The following is a 24,900-nucleotide window of genomic DNA, read 5'->3' as shown; positions in this document are numbered from 1 at the left end:
TAAATGACTAGATACGCCGATTCAGAAACGTACGTGCGCCCGGCGCATTTTTTTACGTCGTTTACGTACGGCTTTTTCCGGCGTAAAGTTAGTCGAACAAATTGCTGGCCTAGTCAATGTTAAGTATGGCCGTCCTTTCCCTGCGTCGAAATTTGAAAATTTTACGTTGTTTGCGTAAGTCATCCGTGAATGGGGCTGGACGTAATTTACATTCACGTCTAAACCAATACGTCCTTGCGGCGTACTTTGGAGCAATGCACACAGGGATATGTCCACGGACGGCGCATGCGCCGTTCGTAAAAAACGTCAATCACGTCGGGTCACATGTAATTTACATAAAACACGCCCCCTCATCCTCATTTGAATTAGGGGCGCTTACGCCGGCCCATTCACGGTACGCCGCCGTAACTTAGGAGGCAAGTGATTTGTGAATACAGCACTTGCCTCTCTGACTTACGGCGGCGTAGCGTAAATACGATACGCTACGCCGCCTCAAAGATGCACACATCTACCTGAATCTAGCTAATAAAGTCCTATTGAGGTGTGCAGTTAAGGTAGGTCATAGGCAGCCTTTTCTATTCAAATACATATATTCAAGCAGTGTGAATGGAAAAAGCTGCGTTTCACAAAAATGCTTGTCTACATGAGCCCTAATTGAACACCCAAGTTTGGTTATGAAAACCCCAAATCCACCAAAGTGGATAGGAGTAGTGCTGAGAATTATGGTAGGAAGATCTTGCTTATGGAGTAGCAAAGAAATAACGGAAGCTTACATATGAATCAGGATACCAGCCTATATGTGTAACTAAACATTTTTTTCAGAGGGTTTACCCTTTTTAACTAATTTAAATAAATAATTTAAAAGACTGTGGCTTCATCATTTCTCACATGAAAATCTTTGATAGTTTAACCTGGCTCTTGGGCTACTCATTTTCATTGACTGGAGTATAATTATGTTAATTTACTGTATTTCCTTACAATTATCATACAGGATTTATTTAGCGCCAACAGTTTGTGCAGCACTTTACAACATGGGGGCAAACAGTACAGTTAAGGCCCGTACGCGGGATCAGATTTTCCGATGGAAATTGTGGGATGGCAGCAAGCCCGGATTTACTCCCTTTGCCGCCCCAAGGCCGGGTCCTTCAATGCCGCCCCCGCCTGCGCAGTACAGGGGGGACATTATTCGCCGGGGGACTTTTTCGGCAGGACACTGGGAAGCAGGGGGGTGCTGCTGCCGAATATGACATTGAGAACTGGGGGGGATGTTGCTGCCAAAAATGACATTGATCATTGGGGGGTGCTGCTGCCGAAAATTACATTGAGATGGCCTCCTCTTCCCTCTGTTTTCTCTCCTCTCACCATCCGTGACATGACGGGGGGACTCCGGAAATGAAAGTGTCCTCTCCTCTCAGCTGCAGTGCCGCCCCTGCACCCACTGCCGCCCGGAGGCCTGGCCTTGTTGGCCTTGTCTGGAATACAGCTCTGGATGGCAGGCTTCTGTCGGAAAATCAGACCGTTTGTATGCTCCATTGGACAATTGTTGTGGGATTTTCTACCAACAAATGTTGGATAGCATGCTTTAAAATTTTCTGACAACAAATGTGTGCTGTTGGATTATCCGATCGTGTGTATAGAATTCTTTCGGAAAAAAATCCAAAGTATAACCATAACACAACATTAGCAGAAGTTGCCCAAAGGATGGCGCTAAAGAGCTGACAAACCACATAGTTTTGTGTTTGTTGGCCGACAATTCTTTGCCGTTTGTATGCAAGACAAGTTCATGCCCAACGCCCTTCGGACAAAAGTCCTACGGTTTGTCCGCGGAAAATCTGATCGTGTGTATGAGGCTTTACAATACAATTCAATACAGGAGGAATCAAAGGGCCCTGCTTGTTAGAGCTTACAGTCTAGAAGGGATGATTCTGATATCCCTACTATACATTCAGACTGAAGACCAGGGATGTGAAGGAAAGAAAAGTGCTTCTCCATGACTGCACAAAATGTGACATGACCTATAAGCGGACAAGTATGAACTACTGAAATTCTACAGTATTGGCCTGACATCGCCACTATGTAGGTAATGCTCAGCTTCACATACTGGGCCAGATTCAGATAGAGATACGACGGCGTATCTCCTGATACGCCGTGGTTTTTTTGAGTTCCGTCCGTCGTATCTATGCGACTGATTCATAGAATCAGTTACGCATAGATCTCCCTAAGATCCGCCAGGTGTAAGTGACTTACACCGTCGGATCTTAGGCTGCAATCTCACGCTGGCCGCTAGGTGGCGCTTCCGTTTGTATACGCGACGAATATGCAAATGAGGAGTTATGCCGATTCAGAAACGAACGACCGCCCGGCGTTTTTTTTTTTACGTTGTTTGCGTTCGGCTTTTTCCGGCGTATAGTTACCCCTGCTATATGCAGCGTTTCCTATGTTAAGTATGGCCGTCGTTCCCGGGTTGAATTTTGACGTTGTTTGCATAAGTCGGTCGCGAATACGGATGGACATAATTTACGTTCACGTCGAAACCAATGACATTCTAGCGACGTCATTTGGAGCAATGCACGCTGGGAAATTTAGCGGACGGCGCATGCGCAGTTTGTTCGGTGCGGGGACGCGCCTGATTTAAATTCTACACGCCCCCTAGCCACGGAATTTGAATTCCGCCAGGGGGATTTACGATACGCCGCCGCAATTTTTTCTGAATAAAGCACTTGCCTCAAAAACTTGCGCCGGCGAATCGTAAATCAGATAGGTTACGCGGAGCTAAAGATCCGCTAAGCTATCTGAATCTAGCCCACAGTATTTAAAAGCAGACTCCCTCTGAATTCCGCATGACCCATAACCCAGTATGAGCAGTTTCATTATATTCTTTATATCGTAAAGCTGCAGTACAATAATTTCCTCTTCACAGAGCGCTAATGACTTGGCCAACTACTGTGCTCAAACTTGATGTTAAAGCAATGTACTGAAGCACCTGTATCTTGCAATGAAATCATGTCCATTGCTGAGCCAAACAATGTGAGACTTCTGTTTAAGGTTACTCCTATGAGACATGTCTGTTCACAGTAAACATGAGTATCTCAAAGTTAATGAGTTAAAAACTGTAAACAGAAAGGTGTCTGGATGCAAGCATATGTTCACCAATACAGAATTCTTAAAATTATTTGTCTATTATAATTATGAAGAAGGATGGCCCATTCCTTATTCCAACTGTGCATTAAAATGAAGTGAAAGGGTCTTTTAAATATGTATTATACTGACTGCAGGTTTCTTTTGGTCCGATGAGCCCACTCAAATCTCTGAGAAATGTGCTTGTCATTGCACTTAGTTCTCCTCATGCACCATGACCATTTGAATTATCATCATCCTCATATTTGGGGCCACAATTAATTTGGTTAAAAACAATCTGGCGTAATTTTTTTCATCACAAAATCAACAATGCTCCAGAGTAGTGTTACATTGATAATAACAGCAGATATTGTATCAATAACTAAATAACTCCAACAAAATTAAATACGAATTCAAATGCATGAACAAAGTGCTAAGAAAAAGATGCATCGATACAAGTGATTATTGTGGTAAATACCACTAGTATATAACTGGCTAAATTAAGTCCATTGAATAAAGTCCTTAAATAAAGTGCTCTGTGCGTAAACAATGGCCTTCAAGTTCACTGTAAATCACTCCACCTTCACCGACTGTGAGAAATCACCCAAAAGTGCTCAAAGTATGGATGGCACCTTAACAAATGTTGTTGACCCTTTTAGTAAAAAAAGAGGTCAATCAGAGCTCAAACAGCAATCTTATCTGCATATGGGACTCAGACGTTCCACCTTTTGAGAATGGTGAGCCAGCGGGACCGGAAATTGCGTAACTGTGACGTGGTAACGAAACATACGTCGAGGCGGTACCACGCACAGTTACGCAACTTCCCGTCCCGCTGGCTCACCATTCTCAGAGGTGGAACGCACGCCAGCTTCTACAGCGAAGGGACCATCTCTCCACTCACTTGATACGCCATTCAGGCGCAGTTCCGGGTCCAGGGCACATATGCAAATAAGCAGCCACTTGGCGCCCTGTTTTATACATTTCATTTTAATAAAACGGAATAATACTATTGCAGTCATTTTTTTTATCTCGTATATCACAATTGGAGCCTGTTTGAACTCAAGGAGTCTGAGTCCCATATGCAGATAAGATTGCTGTTTTAGCTCTGATTGACCCCTTTTTTGACTAAAAGGGTCAACAACATTTGGTAAAGTGCCATCCATACTTTGAGCACTTTTGGGTGATTTCTCACAGTCGGTGAAGGTGGAGCGATTTACATTGAATTTGAAGGCCATTGATTACGCACAGAGCACTTTATTTAAGGACTTTATTCAATTGACTTAATTTAGCCATTTATATACTAGTGGTATTTACCACAATAATCACTTGTATCGATGCATCTTGTTTTTAGCACTTTGTTCATGCATTTGAATTTGTATTTAATTTTGTTGGCGTTATTTGGTTATTGATACACTATTTAACTGTAGGCACGCTTATTCACATATTTTGTGATCCAAATTGGTAGGGGGAATTTCTTCTTTATTTTTTCTTTATAATATGCTATTTATCATTGATTATAGTGCCCCCACCCTCCCTTTTTTCTAGCACTTATTTCAGTTTGCACTGATTTTTGGGGTGCAGCTTTATTCACCTAATTTAGGTTATTTTGGCACGAGATATAGACCCTTTCCAACAGCAGATATTATACAAGACTGCCAAGTGTCCAAAAGGTGTTGTACTAGTGGCTGATAATTTCACTTGTGGCTAGTTTAAGACCCAGTTTATTTCAGTGTGCCTCTATTATGTTTCTCATTGTTAGGAGGTTAGGTTGTAGAAATAAGATGTGGCTGGCAAAGCTGCTGGATTCCCCTGGTCCCGACGCTGCAAAATCAATTTTTTTTCTGCACATTCCCCACAGCTCACATACAGATCTCAGACACTGCAGCTGCAATTCAGAGCTAGGGAAGACTCTGCTAGGCTCCTCCTCACCTCTGATAAGTCATATAACTCAGTCGAGGAAGGATATCCCCTTGCTCTCTGCCTTGCTGCATCTGAGGTCTGTAAGTTGGACTCTTCAGGTCCTTTTCATGTGGGAAGAAGAACTTTGCCGGAGGAAAGATAATTCTTGTGGGGAGGAGCTCTTTGCTGGGGAGAGGGTTCTTACTAGAAGAGGGGGTTGCTGCTGTAAGTATGTTCTGACAGGGAGGAGCTCTTCGCTACCACTTGTTACTGACCTTTGGCTTGTTTACTGACTACACTTCTGCTTGATCTCTACCCGCTATATTTGCTACTGGTCTCTGAGCCTGACCCCTAACCATGACATTTCTGCTGCTATTTTTGTCCATCCTGTCTTAAGAGTGTTCCTTATTAACATTATCCTTGTCAAATTCTGTATCCTGTCTACTATGTTCCTGGCTCCATCCATATACTTAGATAGCTAATAGTTCCCTGTAGCTCTTCATTGCTACATTCCTGTCCTTGACCCCTCTGTGCTCATTTGCTCCCAACCTGTGGGACTCCTTTGACCTGACCTCTGGCTCATCTACTGGCTACAACTATGATCTAGGTCTGACCACCCTATGTTTCCTACCACTTAGACAACAAGGGAATACAACCTTCTGAAGGTCAGATCTGTTGCCCAAAATCATGGGCACCCCAGTACTGCACCACACACAAAAAGTGGCTGCTATAGGTGAAGTGAACAGTAACACAGAGCAAATAATCTTAAGAGCACCATGGCAGCAAGTCTATCTCCTCCAGTTTAATCTCTGGGTGGCTTTTCTACACTTCAGCATCTCAAAAATTATACCATGAAGCCTTAATAATTAAAAATAAAATTCAGCCTATTTGATTAATTATCTCTGTATCACCTGTTACTGCTGTATGGTCAGTACAACGACTGAGGCCTCGTACACACAACCGAGTTTCTCGGCAAAAACCAGCCAGAAACTTGCTGGGTTTTTTTTTGCAGAGGAAACCGGTCGTGCAAGGAAACTGTCGAGGATCTCGTCGAGCCAAAAGAAAGCATGTCTTCTTTTTCCTCAACGGCAATGGAGAAATTTGGCTCGCTGAGATCCTCGACAGCCTAACAAGGAACTCGACGAGCAAAGCGATGTGTTTCGTTCGTCGAGTTTCTCGGTCGTGTGTACGAGGCCTTAGCCACAAATCCCCTGTGGTTATTAAGATGCTCTCTTTTCTATTGATCATCTCACTTTCTTGTGTTTTTTTAGTAATGTTTCATTCTCTGCCGGCCACTGGGTCTCCCCGAAGGGAGTTGTCACGTGTAATAACACTCAAGGCTTCCACCTCAATGCTCCCTCACTGCTCCACTGAGCCTATTTGTTGAGAGAAAATCCTAGGCACTTCACAGTCTTCCCTGTCATTTCTACATGGGTAGTGTACTGGGTAGAGAATACATGTACACATAGGCTGTTGAATTATGGGAATACGTTTCTCCAGACCCAAGGCACCTATTAAGGTGAGCAAAAGTGTCGTGAGATGGGAGCATCATGCATAACTATTTGTGTCATTTATTGGCTCTGACAGTCTGAGTCAATGTCAATCAATATAAAAATGACTTCAGAATAAATAAATGTTCTAGAGCATGGATGTGTCACTAAATAAAATGTTGGCTTGTGGCTTTCACATGTTTTTCATATTCTGCCATTTATTTATGCTGGCTTCTTTCGTGCCATCAAATTTGGTGTAAATAAAACATACTTAGGCCATTCAGACTGCTCATAAATTAGTCAAATGCTATATATTTTTCATTCTCACCAGATGCAATGAACATTTGGACACTGCTTTAAATAACTAGGTAGTGTATAAGTAAAAACAAGTAATGATGAGCATTCTGGACTGGAAATGTCTGTAGCAGTAGTTTAGACTTTCTGCTGGTTGAGTTTTAATCCCTGCACTTTAAGCTATGTTGTACATTACACACAACACTTGTTGGTTTGTAAGTAGTTCTTAACTATTTTCATGAATCTCTTTAACCACCTCAATACCAGCATGTTATACCCCCTTACATTTCAGGCCATTTCTTTCACTTTCTTTCATTTCTTTTCAGTGCTGTGATAGTTTAACTGACAATATTGTGGTTATGCAACACTGTACCCAAATGATTTTTTTCAATTTTTGGGATAGATAAAGCTTTTTTTTGTTGGTATATAAAAGAAATTGACTAAACTTACAAAAAAACTTTCTGTTATAAAAAAGTGGTACTTCTTTTTCTATATTCAGTGCAGAAAAACATATGTAATTGAACATATGTAATTTTTTTAAAATATATATCCTTCTCCCGAGGTTTACAGGCATCCGAGACCCTCACTTGTTACACAGTAAATAAAGTTTATATGTGTTCAGTGTATACCGCAAGTAGGTTTAGAGTCTATTTAAAGCGGAGGTCCGCCTAAAAAAATATATTAAAAGCCAGCAGCTACAAATACTGCAGCTGCTGACTTTAAATATATGGACACTTACCTGTCCAGGGATGTCGGCAGCCGAAGCCGATCTGTCACTTGGCTCTCAGCTGCTGCCGCCGCCATCCTTGGTAAGGGAATCAGGAAGTGAAGCCTTTGCGGCTTAACTTCCTGGTTCCCTACTGCGCATGTGCGAGTCGCGCTGCACGTCCTCACTGGTCCCTGCTCTCTTCTGGGTCCTGTGTGTCTCCCAGAAAACGGCGAGCGAGGACAGAGTAGGCACCGTGAGTGGCGTAGGTCACCTCGATCACTGAGGTGATCTATGCCCGAAAGTGGGAAAAAAAATACCTGTATTACACAGGTATCTGCTCCCTCCTCCCCCCTGAATGGTGTCAAATGTGACACCGGAGGGGGGGAGTATTCCAAAAAGTGGAAGTTCCATTTTTGGGTGAAACTCCACTTTAACAATGCACCTTCAAAGTGGAGGTTCACCCGAAAAGTTAATTTTTAACATTAGATTGATGCTCATTTTGTCAAGGGGAATCGGGTAGTTTTTTTTAAATCGAAGCAGTACTTACCGTTTTAGAGAGCGATCTTCTCCGCCGCTTCCGGGTATGGTCTTTGGGACTGGGCGTTCCTATTTGATTGACAGGCTTCCGACGGTCGCATACATCGCGTCACGATTTTCCGAAAGTAGCCGAACGTCGGTGCGCAGGCGCCGTATAGAGCCGCACCGACGTTCGGCTTCTTTCGGCTACTCGTGACGCAATGTATGCGACCGTCAGAAGCCTGTCAATCAAATAGGAACGCCCAGTCCCGAAGACCATACCCGGAAGCGGCGGAGAAGATCGCTCTCTAAAACGGTAAGTAATGCTTCGATTTTAAAAAAACTACCCGATTCCCCTTGACAAAATGAGCATCAATCTAATGTTAAAAAAAAAATTCGGGTGAACTCCCGCTTTATGGCCCACACCTAACATTTTGTGCTATGAAGACATGCCCACTTTTTCACATTTTAGTTACATGTCATGCTTATCAGTGTGACCCTCTTTTTCATGTTCTAACATTGGGAAGTATGACACAGTACAATACAAATCTCGTTGTGTAGGTCATTTCTGTACAGAGGTCAGGATTAATACACAGAGTGCAAGGGGCAAAAATAAGTAATGCACATGTCAGGAATATGTAATGCACAGACTGTCAAGGTCAGGAGTAAGTAACACACAGAATGCAGGAGTCAGGTGTATGTAACCCAAAGACTACAAAGGCCAGGAGTTATGTGTTGTACTCAGCAGACATCAACAGAGTAAAGGTCCAATTCGCTCTAGACCCCAAAAACTGAGGACTCCAGCTGGGTCCTCAACCCACAGGCTACACACCAAGCCTATATGGTGCATTATTATGTACTATACTAATATTATATATATTAGAAGCATTTTCTACTGCACAAAATGATTCAGTTTAATATATAAAACGAACTAGACACTTAAGAACATAGGTAAGAGGTAAAGTTAAGAAGTATAATACATCTATTTTCATACTGCTGGATCTGCAGTCTCCCCCTGTACAACACAGAGAGGGCAGACAGGAGAGTCAGTATCAGATCTGATCCCAAGGGAACACAAAGTGGCTGACAGACACAAAAGCAGCATATGTGAAGAGCTTCTTGTCTCCTCTATCCAGTGTTTGCAGCAGCAATGACAACCTCACTGCCCAATGACAGCCACTTATCTCCCCTCAGGCTGGTGCCCTGCCTCTGCTGCTGTTTAATAATGATATAATGAGTGTTGGCTGAGTGTATCAAGGCAGAGACCGGGCTCCGGAACCATACCGATTCCCCCGCACTGTGCACCACTGGCTGGGTGCAAGTTGTTTGCTTACCTGGGGTAGCTGAGAAAGGAAAGCCCACTGCTTAAGAGCTATATGATGACTATGCAGTGTGACATATGGATTGGCATCTGCACAGTGTGAATATAGAAACTGTGCTGGGCAAATGTTGGGGATGTTTGTTTTCTAGAGACAGTTCCAGCCATGGGGGACGAATTGTAAATTCACTCTGCTGCTGAAACGCTGCCACTGTGGGCTGCAGTATCTAGGAGGGCAGCATGTGAGAGAATGAATGAGGTTTAGGCTTAGGGAAGGTTTGTTCATCATCTAGAACTGTAACTGGATTCAGTACCTGTTTAGACTCTCATTTAGGAGCTTGGTTGTACTTTATTAAAAAACCTCCCAAACCAACCCGTCATGGCTGAATATATAAGAGGCAGGAATGTGCAGGCAAAATGTAGCACTAATACAGACTGCCCACGCTTTGCCTGTGAAAACAGCCCAGCATTTGGCCCTGACACGAGGGTATGGTAGGCTGCTACTGTAAAGTGCCCTTTATAACTACGGCAATTTTTTGTAATAATGTAAAGTCAGATTCCCTTTAACTTGGAGGAGAGCATACTGTACCTGCCATACCTACAGCCAGGTCCATAAATATTGGGACATCGACACAATTCTAATCTTTGTGGCTCTATACACCATCACAATGGATTTGAAATTAAACTAACACAATGTGCTTTAACTGCAGACTTTCGGCTTTAATTTGAGGGTATTTACATCCAAATCAGGTAAACGGTGTAGGAATTACAACAGTTTGTATATGTGCCTCCCACTTTTTAAGGGACCAAAAGTAATGGGACAGATTAACAATCATAAATCAAACTACTAGCACATTATGCTATTGCCTTGCAGGTCTTTTTTTTTACAACATCTGCAGTTTACAACAGCTTTAAGTGTAAAGACCTATGCCAACAGGCTTTGGGTGTCTGTCAATTGGCAAATGTAGCTTGCTACTGACATCAGTTTAAGACACTTCTGAGATCATTCAGAATTCATTGACAGGTGCATTTGATCTGCAGTTGACCTTCTGACCTGCATTTGACCAGAATCAAGCTGTTTGTGCATTCCCATAGACTTGTATGGGGAGAGAAGCACGTTTTGATCTAAAGAAAAGTCTGTCGACACAGTCCTTAAGACGGCCAATTTTCCACTGACACCACTGATCCTTTATTGACCACAAATGAAAAGGGTGCATTTATTTTTCACTGGCCATCAATGGAAAGGGACAATACAATTTTCACTCGGCCCTTACTTTATTACTGCTAATATTCTTTGTTTCATTTCATGTTTATTACTGAAGGTAAACTTCTTGTTTAGTGGAGGGGATGTAAAAAAATGTATCCCTTCTGGGTGCCAAATATGCTACACAACAACATTCCAATATAATTATATTTACAGCTTACTGATAAAACTAACATACCGTGAGCTGCAGATGTAATTTTTAGCAGGTGATTTCCATCCATTAATGGAGGATAAGCAAGGCTAATTCAAAAACTGGATTAAATGTTTTTGTCGCAGTATAAGGCCTCGTACACACAACCGTTTTCCTCGACAGAATCCATCAAGAAACTTGGTGGCAGAGCTTTTTTGCCGAGGAAAACGGTTGTGTGTATGTTTTTCATCGAGGAAACTGTTGAGGAACTCAATGAGAAAAAACGAGAACAAGTTCTCTTTTTCCTCGACAGGAGTCTCAATTTCCTCGTCGTGTTCCTCGATAGGCTGGTTCGCATGCTCAGAATAAAGTATAAGACGGGAGCGCACCTTCGGTAAAAGTAGCGTTTGTAATGGAGATAGCACATTTGTCACGCTGTAACAGTCTGAAAAGTGCAAATTGTCTCTTACCAAACTTTTACTTAACACGCAGTAGCATGAGATTAGCAAAAGCAGCCCCAAGGGTTGTGCCAGTGGAATCGAACTTCCCCTGCCGTTGTATGTGTTATACGTCACCGCGTTTGAGAACGAGAAGATTTGGTCTTGACAGTGTGTACCCAAAGAAAGCTTGTCAAGTTTCTCCACAAGCCTGACAAGGAACTCGTCGAGGACTTTCATTGTATTTATTAAAGTCTATAGTCAAACCAGAAATGCGAGGCAAATAAAAGGTAGAAAAAATTAACCAAGGGTTTTGGTTTCAAAAGAGAGCTGTCCCAAAAGAGGGACACCTGGGCATTAGATAATTATACGTATAGTACAGCTGTTAATGGAAAATGGCAACCTGGAGAAATAGCTAAAACCTGCTGGGTCCTGGTGCACAAAAAAAAAAAACAACTATTGAATGCTCTTTTTCATATTTGGATTGTAATTTTTAACAAAATGGCTATTCTTTTTGAATAAGCCAGTCTCAAACAGAGAAAAGAAGGGAGTCGCTCTAGCTGTAACTTAGATATAACTTTCTTCGAAAATTAGGATCCATAGGAAGGATCAATTTCAGCATACATGTTTGGTCGTGTGTACGGGGCCTAAGGCCTCGTGTTCCTAGACAGAATCCATCAAGAAACTTGGAGGCATACATATCAGCAATCTATGGCCTCATAAGAGCCACGCAGACATTTCCTTTTGTCTAAATTTTCTTTCAGAAAAGTGTATATGGATCTCAGAAAGCTAACCCCCAAAGAAGTATGTTATGAGGATCAGAGAAATATGCATGCCTGTGAGACTGCTTCTAAAATGAATTCATCATTTTGTTTTGCACCACTTCAAACAATGTAGCTTAGATTTCACATTCCAGAGATATTTAATCTCTTTTTATCAATGCAGCAGAAACACTAGCCACCTATTATTGCTCTAGAAATAGCCTTAATGAGAAATAGATGGATTGAACTGAATTGTTTTAAGGTTTCAATCTCCTTTCTTGTTACCCCTTATTAATGAATTCCTCTCTCTCTCTCTCTCTCTCTCTCTCTCTCTCTCTCTCTCTCTTGCTCTCTATCTCTCTTTCCTATCCATTGGCACAGTTTATCTCATCTTTGTCTGTATTCTTGTCTCCCCTTGCCATTCCTATCTCTCGATCCCAAAACACCTCCTTTATATTCTCATGAATGCTTGTGTCCTTCTGTTCTTATCAAATAGGACATTTTCTTAAACTGTTTGTTTGATATTTTTTTTTTAGTTACAACAATCCAGGTAAAAGTAGCACTTGACTTGTCAAATCAATTATGTTCTTTTCATCTTTTTTTTTTCAATGCAGATTGAATGAACAGCATGACATTCCCTAAGTAATGAGATACTGTTCATTCTCTGTTCCAGTGAAATTCTGCCCCCCTTATAATTACATTTTAATGTGCCAGTTCAGTAAATTCTAATATTTTTTTTTTTTAGTAGATGTGGGAGAGTTAAGCCTGGTTCAAAAATCGGCCACTTCAGCAGGAAAAGCTGATCTAATGACCAGCGTCTGTCAAACAGTCATGCTGGAAAACCATCATTTGATCAGCGCTTGCAGCAATCCACATAAGCTAGGAGGATAGAGGAAACCTCCCTGCTCAGTTATTGTATTCTGACAGTGGGAACACCTACGCTGTCATAATACACTGATCAGCACTGCTATTGGAAGTTGACCAATAGATTGATTTTTCATGAACAGTCTCTACTGAATTGGCCAAATTTCAATGTATGGCTAGCTTTAGCTTGTTTGATGCTGGCTGAACAAAAACAATCTAACAGCTTCCTCAATCCATGTTATACAACGCAGATGGACAAATCCAACTTCTCCCATGACCTTAGAGAACCCAAAAGGCACCAGAAATGGCTTGAGATAGAGAACCTTAATGCCGTGTTTATAAGAAAAATGGGCATTAAAAATTTAGAACCGGCTCTATTTTTTCTCGTCGTTTTTCACGTCGCCGTTTTTCTTGTCGTGAAAAACGGTTGTGTGTAGGCTTCAGCGACGTGGAAAAAAACGTGCATGCTCAGAAGCAAGTTATGAGAAGGGAAATTTGCATAATCACCCCAAAGGGTGGTGCCATTTGAATGGAACTTCCCCTTTATAGTGCCGTTGTACGTGTTGTATGTCACCGCCCTTTGCTCGAGCATTTTTTATCACGATTGTGTGTATGCAAGGCAGGCTTGAGAGGAATCATGTCGAGAAAAACAACGTTTTTTTTCATGACATGAATATCGGTCGTGTGTACGCGGCATAAGACATTAGCCAGAGGAAGGTGCAAGCTTGAGAGGAGAGGGCCAGTGCATGGCGGGTTGACTTTCACCTGACCATATTCAGAAGCATGCCAGTATCGCAGAAGCCTTTAGGGACATCCGTTTTTCAATCAAATGTGTAAGTGGCCTTTTGACCACCTCTGTGTATTTGAACTGTTTATTATAGAAATTTGTTGCCACCAACGGGACTGAATTGCTTCTGTCTTGCTATAGACTACAAATACATTCACCTTGAAGGTAAAGGCTCCAACGCAAGTTTATGGGTTCCGCCACTGGCACCTTGTTTAATTATTTCCACTTGCCACTGGATAGACAGGGCCTGTACATAGTGGTTAGGCTGCATTATTATTGGTACCATTATTGGCATTATCATTTGCATCACCTTAAAGGTAAAGGTGAGGTAAGGTTGCAAAGGTATTATTACTGTTACAAATTAAAAGAACTCTCCGCTCCAGGTGTAACTGATACGCCGACTGGAACACACACCTGAGTGCTAACCCCGGGCCTGCCTCCGTGGTAAATTGTAAAAAAAAGGAATGGTTGCACCTCATGTGGGCTCCAAGTAAAGTTTATTGGAATATAAGAATATCCAAAATGACACCAGAGGACACCAGCAGTGGTCAAGGTAGACACGTTTCACACAACAGAAATGTGCTTAAAGCGGGATTCCACCCGCATTTTTTTTTTAAGTCAGCAGCTACTAACAGTGTAGCTTTCTAGTCGCCCGCGATGTCGGTCCCCCGACGGCGATCGCTCAGTCCTGGCGCCTCCATCCTTACTAAGGGAAACAGGTAGTGAAGCCTTCGGCTTTACTGCCCGTTTCCTACTGAGCATGCGCGACTCGCACGGCGCTTTGTGAATTGGCGGCTGCCTCCTGGGATACACACCGTTCCCAGAAGGCAGTGCGGCTCATTCACAAGAAGACACAGCGACGTAGGACGAGCCTGAAGATCCTCCGCGGTGGAAGAAGAGGCAGAAAAGCTACTTTCGCATAGCAACATCCCTTTCAGGTGAGTATAAAACATTTTCTTTTCAATTTTTTGTATTTATTTTAAGATTTTTAGGATAAAAAAAAAAAGTGTGTGGAACTTCACTTTAAAGGGGTTGTAAACCCTCATGTTTTTTTACCCTAATGCATCCTATGCATTAAGGTGAAAAAACGTCTGTCTGTCACCAGCCCCCCTGAGCCCCTGTTTTACTTACCTAAGCCCTCGAACTTGACCCTGCGGACATGCGCTCTTCTTCATCCCGGGTCCTCAGCTCTTGATTGGATAGATTGATAGCAGAGCAGCCATTGACTGTCAATCAAATCCAATGACACAGGTGCCAGGGGCGGGCCTGAGTCATACATTCGGCGGCTATGGATGCCGAATGAATAACTCAAGAGCACGCCACAAGGTAACCCCCAGGGAGAGAGCTTCTCCTAGGAGGTTACCTGATGAGAGAAGGAGAGCCGCCTGGGACCCCAGAAGTCATGGATCGGGGCCACACTGTGCAAAATAAACTGCACAGTAGAGGTAAGTATGCCATGTTTGTTATTAAAAAAAAACGAAGCTGTACAACCACTTTAATCATTACCAGCTTATTAGTATCATTCATATATATACGAAGAGGGTAATGATATTTCAGTATCTGTAGCATTCCAATTAGTTTACACAGTTTTGCTGACCCACCACACTAAATAGCTAGCATGTGGGAATCTTTACAGAAATGAAGGATGGTGATTTACTTACTGCACTTATTTATATTCCTGGTCTTTATTACATAGCTATAAGTTTCTGTTGGCCTCTATCCTCTTATCTTGATTGCTTTAGCTCCCCTGTTACTTTTGTATGACTATTTTGTTAACTCTGTCCAATGTCTCATTATCATTATTTGTTTTCTTCTTTCTTTTATGTATGCAGTTTCTGCTTGGTACACCCTGGAGCTAAGCCAGGAACAAATCCTCTCTTCTCCACAGTGTTTCTCAGTGGCTGTCTATTGATTCAGCATTATATCTGGCACAGAGAGGACAGTCAGGGTGACCTCTGTACTCTGAGCACCTCCGGAACAACGTGAATTAACAGATGTACATGTCCATATTGACAAACTGTGACTTACTCACCATGAGCATCTCACTGGTCAGTGAGTTCACCAGGTCTGACACAGACGAGCGCTGGTCTGTTTTTCGGTCAGTCTCATCCGGCTGTGCTTGTCCTGGCACCACTGTTGTGTTTGTGGTTTTGCTCCCTGCTGGCACTCTTAAAAAAGAAAGAAAAGAGACATGTTAAATTGTGCAACAAAATCATCTGGCTGTGGCCTCGGAAGTAGATGAATGGAGCCAGCCACTGATCCAGAGAGGGTATTGGAATTCACCCAAGTAAACATTCCACAATAAAGCAGTCATTTCACTATACATGCTATGATAATCAGTAATCCAGGCACTGCAAGCAGTGGGCAATGGGGGTTGTATGTTAGAGCTAGCTGCCTACAGTAAATAAAGCTGGTCATCATGCATGATTTTTGTCAATGTTATCAATGTTATCTGAAGTGAATTGTAATGGTGACTGAGCATCTGGATATGTTGCAACTCTTCCTTCTAGCATAATAGTGAGGAGGGGGATCATAATTGACTTTCACTATTAATAACATTTACTAAAAATGTAATGACCTGAATAAGGGATCCAGAAAGTTCAGGTGCACAGTTCTAATGTACACAAGAGAGGATTGCTCCTTTTTCATCAAATGTACAGGCAATTTATCCATCTCAGGCTTTCCAACACTCATTATCTAAGCTGTGGGATGGCCCATTGTGGCACAGATTCAGCAATCAATGTTGATGTGATTTGACTAACAATTGTGGATGCCTTATGATAGAGTTGATTGGGGTACAAACCAGTATTAATACAGCCCAAGTTTGATACCTGAGCTGTAGCTGGCCCTTTAACTAAGGTGTGGGCCATTAAAAGGTTTAAAATTAAAAGTGATGTAAACAACCATTGTTGGCCAATGACCTGTACACGTATGGGTGTCTTAAAAGATAATATTGTTTGACTGTTATAGGTTAATACACAATACAGATCTGTGCACTTTGTTGTTACCTAAGCCTATATGTGTCCTCGGCTCTTCAGGAAAGTGGTTGTACATTACGTATGGAATATTTCATATTTTATAAAGTAAATATGTCATCACAGAGCACATTAATAATCATACTGAAAATCATGGGGTTGTTCCATTTCTGTTTTATCTGTCAAGGTTTGTTATCTCAGAATATGCCTTGGCAGTCACACACACATGACTGACTATCAGGGATAAACTGATATAACAAACCCTAGAGGTTTCTCTGCATCTCTGGACTTGGCTGATTCCAAGCTAAGGCTCAATGCTGACTACATCTACAGAATTTATTCTCTGTCACAATTTAACAGGGTTTGTGTTTATGGAGGTGAGCCAAGCTCAACTGCACAGCACCACATACATAACAGCTACCGTAAGTAGTGCCATCTAAAATATTGATAAAAGAAAAAAAATGAATTTCTGGGTTCACATATACATTATATATGCATGTGTTAATGCTTAGCAGGATTTACCGTATGTATAGCTGACATTATTACGTAAAACTCCCCTGTCTACTCAGAAGCCAAAATCGCACTTCTGGTGAAATTGCACTCAAACCGCGATGCTTTTCACGCAGAAACATATTTGTGATTTCAGCATGCATATGTGTGAACCAGGGCTAAACCATAAACTTTTGCCTTGAGCAAATGCAGCAAAATGTTAATGGTGGTGTCCTAACCATTTGTCGTAGTTCTTGGACTTCTTCAACAGACCAGTGGAATGAATGTCATATCTAACAAATTGGGGATCTACCAAAAGATCTTTTAAAAACCTATTTCTGTTGCAAGTATAAAGGCTGGTCTTTCAAATTTCAGATTCAAAGTTTTAACAATAGTAAAAGTAAAAGTTCCTCCATTTTATTATATAATAGTAAAAGTAGTTTTTGTCACAAGCTGCTGTGATGTTGACTGTTTTTTTTTTATCATTTGCATACAGTACCTGTGGGAAATTATGGGGATCAATGTACATTCCATTTAAATTAAAATATAATTTTCAGTTTACATTTTAGTAACATAAACTGTACACTGTAGCTTGTAAAACAGAGGCAATAAAGTTTTAACGCTATTATACTGACGCTCATTAGATCAAGACTCTACAGTGCATACAGTATGTTTATATCTCAGTTACTTTGTTTTAAGATTGTGAAGTTTTTGAAACCCCTCTGCATTTTAAACTAAATTACAGAACTTCCATTGTGTTATAAGCTATATTAGCCCAATATTAGGAAACCTCTCCAATATGAGGAATCTTCATACCAAGAATGAAGGTCAAGAAAAAGTCCCTTGTCTTGGGATCACCATTATCTTAACAGGACCATACAAGGAATATATAGTGTATAATTTTATAATTTTATAAATATATATATATATATATATATATATATTAAAATTTTAGACATGGTTGTAGTTATCAGTCAATCATTTGAGAAACAACTATTCTTCCACACAAACATGGGTGTTGAAAGTTTTTTTGAAAGTTCACAAGAAATAATTATTTTAATTTGATTGCACAATTACTCATCAATGTTTGCAAAGCCATAACTATAAACCAAGAAGATTGTTTCTATCAAATGACTGTAGAAATACATGTATGGCCACCTTCAGGGGTTGTGTGTCACAGCAATGGATGCTATTTAGTATCTAGCTGTCATAATTTTAGCTGGTACATTCAGGCGAGGAACAACAGTTCCTATGGGCATGGAATCGTTTTGACTGTCAGAAGAAGATATCAAACTAAATGAGGACTGCTGTCAGTGCTAGTCAGTCTAGACATCTGCATTATTTTATTAAGATTAGCTTTTCAGTTGGTGTATGTGGGAAGTTGGCTACAGTATGCCTTCACAATAGGAGGCACTAATGAGCTTACAAAAGGGATGAAAACACAGGAAAAGTCAGGTTTTGTAGTCCATATGTACGAACCCATAAAATGCCCCTAAAAACGGTGCCTGGTGTAAAATAATGATTAACAAGAGGACAGAGCTTAGTGAAAGGGGTTGCAGAGAATGTGTCTGATCCATGGTATAATTGTTACTTCACTTTATTACATGTAAATCCAATTTTTCGCATCTGTTTTTCCATGTTGTTTGCTATCTCTACTGTACTATTTTTTTTTTTAGAAATTAACAACGCAAGGGCTGCACAGCATAACGTTTTTGTATAGGACAATAACCGTGCCTGTGATTTTCCTTACCCTACTTGGTCAGTTTTGATTTTATTTGAAATTTACAACAGTAATTGTTTTCAAATTTATGACAGAGAATACAGTCTTGTAGTAATATAAAATACATTATATCATTTTCTTTTTCCATTTCCTTTAGATTTACCTTCAACTACATAGTGAAAGGGCTCCCTGATTGTATACAAATTGAAAGTGTTTAGGTTTGACCTCATATTATATGATTTTGGTAAATCTAAAGAAAACTGTACAAGAAAACTGTATAATGTATGGCCAGCCTGATGGTTGTCTTTATTTTAGCAATGGAACCTGTATAACACCACAGTATTTCCTCTTTGTGTCATATCATCCAGAGTAGAGAGAAGGCAACCATCATTGATCTCCTGAGGGCGCTACTCTGACCCTGATACAAGTTTGCAGCCTCTATTATTCCTCTAATGTATGACCAGGAACATATTAGATAAAATAGGCTTCCATGTTCACAAGAATGTAATCCGTGAGGACCTTGTATCCATGGCATGTATTGTTAACAAGAAGGAGAGGTGATGAGGTGGACTCTTGGTTCATGGTTTCTATCAGGACCTTGTGTTAAGCTACAATGTGCTCGTTGATAGGTAAAGGTGGATGGTTTTTATATATACGTATTTTCATAATACATATATACAATACATTATTGGTAAAACCATCCAAATATGTACAATTAAACTGTCTGTTTTAAAACTATACTTTTTGAAAGCCTCTTGGGTTCCAAAGTCCCCCTATAAAGGAAAGAGTGCAGTGAGGGATCAGAGGTTAGACACTGGTGAGAAGGCCAGCATAGACATCATAAATGTTACAGCGTAGAAGGACAGAGGCAGCAGACCCTGCATGCAGAGCAGACGCACACTGAGAGAAGAACACAGAACGGCTAATACAGTGAATACAGAACGAGAGAAAGAGACAAGGGTTACATCGAATTAGGATTCAGCACTGGTGACTCACAAAGCCAGCGGCTAAAAGGATCTGTGCCCTGTTAAAAATCTGAGCGAATAGAGAAAAGTTGGGGAAGGAGGAGGGGGTTAAAGCAGTGAGAAGTGGAATAATGCACAAACAGCTGTGTGTGAGAGAGGTCAAAGTTAGTGAATACAATGGCCGGTATGGAACCGGTGAGGTAGTGAGCAGACAGGGAGAAAGCAGCAGACATATAGGTTAACATTGAGGAAGCAACACTGAAGGCTGAAAAACAAGAGACATATTTAATATGATGGCTACATCTATGTAACAACCTATCCTGGTCTATTAATTCCTTGTTTGATAAATTAACTTTTACAGATTATCTTGATTGTGACATTTCCTGTCTAATGGTTGGATGAATCTAGGCCAATGCTGGCAAATGTATGATAGCCTTAGTTAAAGATGTCTATGTAAGACGTCCTCCCCGGGAGGTGTTAGATTTACATTCAAGATGCGCAAACTAGGCCAGTGTATGCGTTATCAGCAGTCTAGAGGGGTTTTGTGAGAACATTTAGAATTTTAGGGAGGGATTGGCATTCGTGCGGTTATGAATAATAAATCAGCATTTGCAAGCTGTTAAAATTGTAAGGAAAACAGAGCAAAGAGACACAGAAATATTCCAATTATAGAGTGTCATCTAGAGTGCAGAGGGAGAATTAACTGTGAGGGATGTGGACGGCTCAGGGACAAAGAGGCAAGGACACGTGATATGCACACACACATACACACACACACTATTACAGCATTCGCAGCACAATTGAATGCACAGTACATTCCAGCCTTGAAGGCCTTCTGAGAAACATACTCACCCCTTTGCAGCTCAACCCAGTTAAACATCCATTTGTTTAACTAAATATTAACACATCTGTATTTTCGTACACAGAGAGGTGTGAAAATCTGTCTCATGTGCAGTACTAAATCTGCCACAGCTCTTTGCAAAACTGTCTCAGTTGGCTGCCCAGGATTACAGGATCAGAGGTTGCAAATACACAAACACTTTGCCAAACGAGAGGCAGCCTGACATTTTATACATGTGAATTAAATTTTAGTGCTAATTTGCTTGATAGAAGTTTTCAGTAAAACATAGAGAAAAGAGAGTCAGCAGGGCTTGTCCAGTGATACAAATATATGCGTCTTCTCAGTGCTACTGGGGGTCAGGAAATCCCCTCCAAAAAGAATTGAAGTGAGTAACAGCCACGCAAGCATTTTCAGAAGAAGTCAGAAATGGCAGCCCCCATATTTCTTCCAGTGCAGGTTTTCTTGACATCAATCTCTTATCAGGCTGCCTTAACTGACCTCTGTAGCTGCAGACACTGTGGAGCAATTTATCCTTAAATTTACATCAGAAGCAATGAAGCTTTTGCCTCAGCAGCTCAATTCACCCATGTCTATTCACAGTGTGTCAATTCACCCCTGCTTCACCCTCCCAGAGCTCCTGCTCTGTGTTTAGAAATCTGGAAGGCTACTGGGTCACCGATGGGAGGTGAGGAGCAATAACAGGACTGAGTAAGCTTGGAGAACACATTAAAGAAAAGCCCAGGGTGAAAAAGAAATGAAATGAAGAGATAGCAGAGGGATGGCATGACAGGGGATCCGAGACGAGAATAAGAGGTCTTACCTGATTGGGGGGAGACTGGGGAAGGAGGGGACAGGAGAGTAAAAAGAAGCTGGCCCCTCCCCCCAGCATAAGTGCAGCGTGCAGGAACACGCTTTCCACCCACCCTCCCTGTTTGTTTCTTTGTCAGATATATTTTTTTCCCACAGATTGGTGTGTCATCAGGATGTCGTGGCAGTTGGCGGGTGTTGGTCTTTGCGGGTGAAGGAAAAAAACCTTGGATAAGGAGAGTTCGGGACCCATCGGTGGTATGGGTCCCGATTGTGGTATTCCAGTTAACAATGGTTAAGCTGGAATTTGGTTAACGGGTGCACAGTGGTCAGTTGGTTGTCCCGAGCCAGTATGTCGGCTAGAGGCCTATTACCATATACAAAAGGTACCGCAGTGCATTATTAAACAGATGGTACGTGGAGTGTATGCAAAGACCAATGCGAATATCAGATGTTTTTTATGGCTATGTTAAATTGGAAATGGTATGGGGGTTGGAGTAAGGGTTGGTCAGGCAGTATGGGAAGGATAGTACATATTTTATACAATGGTCATGGACTTCAATTCTCCTTCTATGAACTTTGAGGATTAATTGCCTCATCAACTATTGTAGTGCAACGGTCTGCATGATTAGATACACATTGAGTGGATTGTTTAAGCGTGTCCTCTCATTACATAGGTTTGGGAAATCTAATGGAAATTGTACAGAAGTGTAGGGCCAGCTTTAAAGCTTATATACTGCTTCAGAATCTATAAATATTGTCAACAGACTGGTCACAGGTTCTCTTTAAGGCAGCCTTTCTCAACCAGGGTTCTACTAGAGTTTGCTGGGAGTTCATTGAGCAATTTCTGCCTCTCACATAAGTAACCACGTGCAAAGTGTTTTCCAAACAAAATTGGCGTCCCTTTTTTCCCACAAATATAGCTTTCTTTTGGTGGTATTTGATCACCTCTGCGATTTTTTTTTGCGCTATAAACAAAAAGTGACAATTTTGAAAAAAATAAAATATTTTTTCCTTTTTGCTATAATAAATATCCCCCAAAAATATATAAAAAACATTTTTTTTCCTCAGTTTAGGCCGATACGTATTCTTCTACCTATTTTTGGTAAATATTCGATATTATTGCGTTTATCGATTGGTTTGCGCAAAATGTATAGTGTTTATAAAATAAGGGATAGTTTTATTGCATTCTTATTAATAATTTTTTTTTACTACTAATGGCGGCGATCAGCGATTTTTTTCATGACCGCGACATTATGGCGGACACATCGGACAATTTTGACACATTTTTGGGACAATTGTAATTTTCAAAGCAAAAAATGCTATAAAAATGCATTGTTTACTGTGAAAATGACAATTGCAGTTTGGGAGTTAACCACTAGGGAGTGCTGAAGGGGTTACGTGTGACCTCATATGTGTTTCTAACTGTAGGGGGCGGGGCTGGACGTGTGACATCATTGATCATGTTTCCCTATAACAGGGAACACACGATCAATGACAGCGCCACAGTGAAGAACGGGGAAGCTGTGTTTACACACAGCTCTCCTCGTTCTTCAGCTCCGGGGACCGATCGCGGGACTCCAGCGACGATCGGGTCCGTGGGTCCCGTGGCAGCGGTCACGGGGCTTCGGACCGGGTCGCGTGCACGCGCCGGCTGCGCGGCCGCGAGCCCACGGCTGGGCTTAAAGAGCCACGTACAGGTACGTGGATGTGCCCAGCCGTGCCATTCTGCCGACGTATATCAGAGTGAAGGGGTCCTTAAGTGGTTAAGGCAGTTCTGAAGGCAAAAGGGGATCCAACCTGGTACTAGCAAGGTGTACCTAATAAAGTGGCTGGCAAATGTAGATAATCTCTACACATGTGCTGACATAAAATTAAGTATGTTAAATCTAAAAATAATATGAATCACATATAGTTAGAAGCACAAATGCATATTGCATATAACACATAAAACGAGAACAGTGATATTTTTAAGGGAGTGATTTAAACAGTGGGGCTGATTTACCAAAACTGTAAAAGCTGATTCCATTCATATAAGCTTTGATAAAAAAAAAAAAAAAAATGGAAGCTGATTGGTTTCTATGCAGAGCTGAACCAGATTTTGCACTTTCTGGCTTTAATAAATCAACCCCAGAGTTAATTACAACTATGTGTACATTCCCATTATACTCCCCACTCAGTAATATGCTGGGAGGTTAGCAGAGGCAGGAACTTCATGGCCCATTACTATCCCCCTGCCTCATGACGTCAATGTACATTGAGAGTGCACACTTCATATCTGTGAAATTAAACTGTGTACGTGATGTTAGTCTGACACGTAATAGAAGCTTGAAAAAAAAAAAAATCTACTGTATATATGTTACATTGTTGTGGGTAGGTATAAAAATGTCTAAATGGACAGTACTGCATATGCATACTGCAGTGTATTAATCAATATGTATGCTAAATTTAAATTCCTATTAGCCAACTATAAAAAGACAAAAACATTTTTTTTTATCTCTCAGGGTAACAATCATTTTTGTTCTGGTTATTTTTTGTCTGATGTTCTGATTTAAACTTGGACCAATAGCTTTGGACACATTACAGATATGTTTAGCTTGGAGTCTTATATTAATTTTGTCAGTAAAAGACACAGTAGGGCTTATTTTCGGGGTAGGTCTTACTATGTAATGTGCTGTCTTCTCTCCCCCTCTCTCTCCCTGCCTGACAGGAATCCCCAGTGTAAACTGAGTTAAAATGCTTGTAAAATCCTATAATCCTCTCTATTACAGTAGTATATAATGTATAATGTTTTTGTTTCTGTTATATAATTGTGCCAAATACCTTTGTTATAGCGCCGCTCTGCGCTTCTGTGACCCGCCAGAGCTCTCTTCCCCGCAATTATATTACAGAAACACACACATTATATTCTACTGTAATAGAGTGGATTATAGGATTTTACAAGCATTTTAAACTAGGGCTTAATTTCAGGATAGGGCTTATATTTCAACCCTGCTGGAAAATAATGCTAGGTCTTATTTTCAGGGTAGGTCTTATTTTCGGAGAAACACGGTATGTCCCTGGAAGTCTGATTCCCGAATGAGAGTGTCTGTGTTCAACATAATCAGCTGATGTTCTTGCAGTAATCAAGTCAGAAAAGTTGCAGGGTCTGCATCCCTTTAGAATGAAGTAACCCTTAGAGAGTACCTCATAAAAAATAGAATTCATATTGCAGAGAATGCTGACTTGTATCTGAAGTATGCAAACTTCTGGAAAAATCAGTGAGCCAATCACACAAGCAGCAAAATACATTTCTGGGGAAGTTCTATTAACCACTTCCGATATACGTCGGCTGTTTCAAGAGAGATATCTCTGTTATGGCATAACCCAGGTATCTTCTTCAGCCGGCGGTCTGGTTTCCTATAATGGTGGTCTCTGCAGCGGACTTGCCTCAAGATCACCATTATCAGCGGCGAGAGAGGGCCCCCCTCCCGCCGCTCTCCCGTGCCCTCCGCCGCTTACTGGAGCCGTTGGCAGC

At 41.3% G+C, this 24,900-nt stretch overlaps 1 protein-coding gene across 3 annotated transcripts in view; it reads right to left on the bottom strand.

Annotated features, from left to right (window-relative positions):
- SYT7 (synaptotagmin 7) overlaps window positions 1-24,900 on the bottom strand; it is a 552,734-nt gene that overhangs the window by 61,048 nt on the left and 466,786 nt on the right. For all 3 annotated transcript variants that reach the window (XM_040328431.1, XM_040328433.1, XM_040328434.1), the window contains one exon: window positions 15,619-15,754. In XM_040328431.1, the coding sequence (XP_040184365.1) occupies window positions 15,619-15,754 (136 nt within the window). The remainder of the gene's footprint in view (window positions 1-15,618; window positions 15,755-24,900) is intronic.

Source organism: Rana temporaria, chromosome 11, assembly GCF_905171775.1.
Source record: "Rana temporaria chromosome 11, aRanTem1.1, whole genome shotgun sequence".
Taxonomy (NCBI): domain Eukaryota; kingdom Metazoa; phylum Chordata; class Amphibia; order Anura; family Ranidae; genus Rana; species Rana temporaria.
The sequence above is the reverse complement of the archived record's forward strand: the minus strand, read 5'-3'. Positions and strand labels throughout refer to the sequence as shown.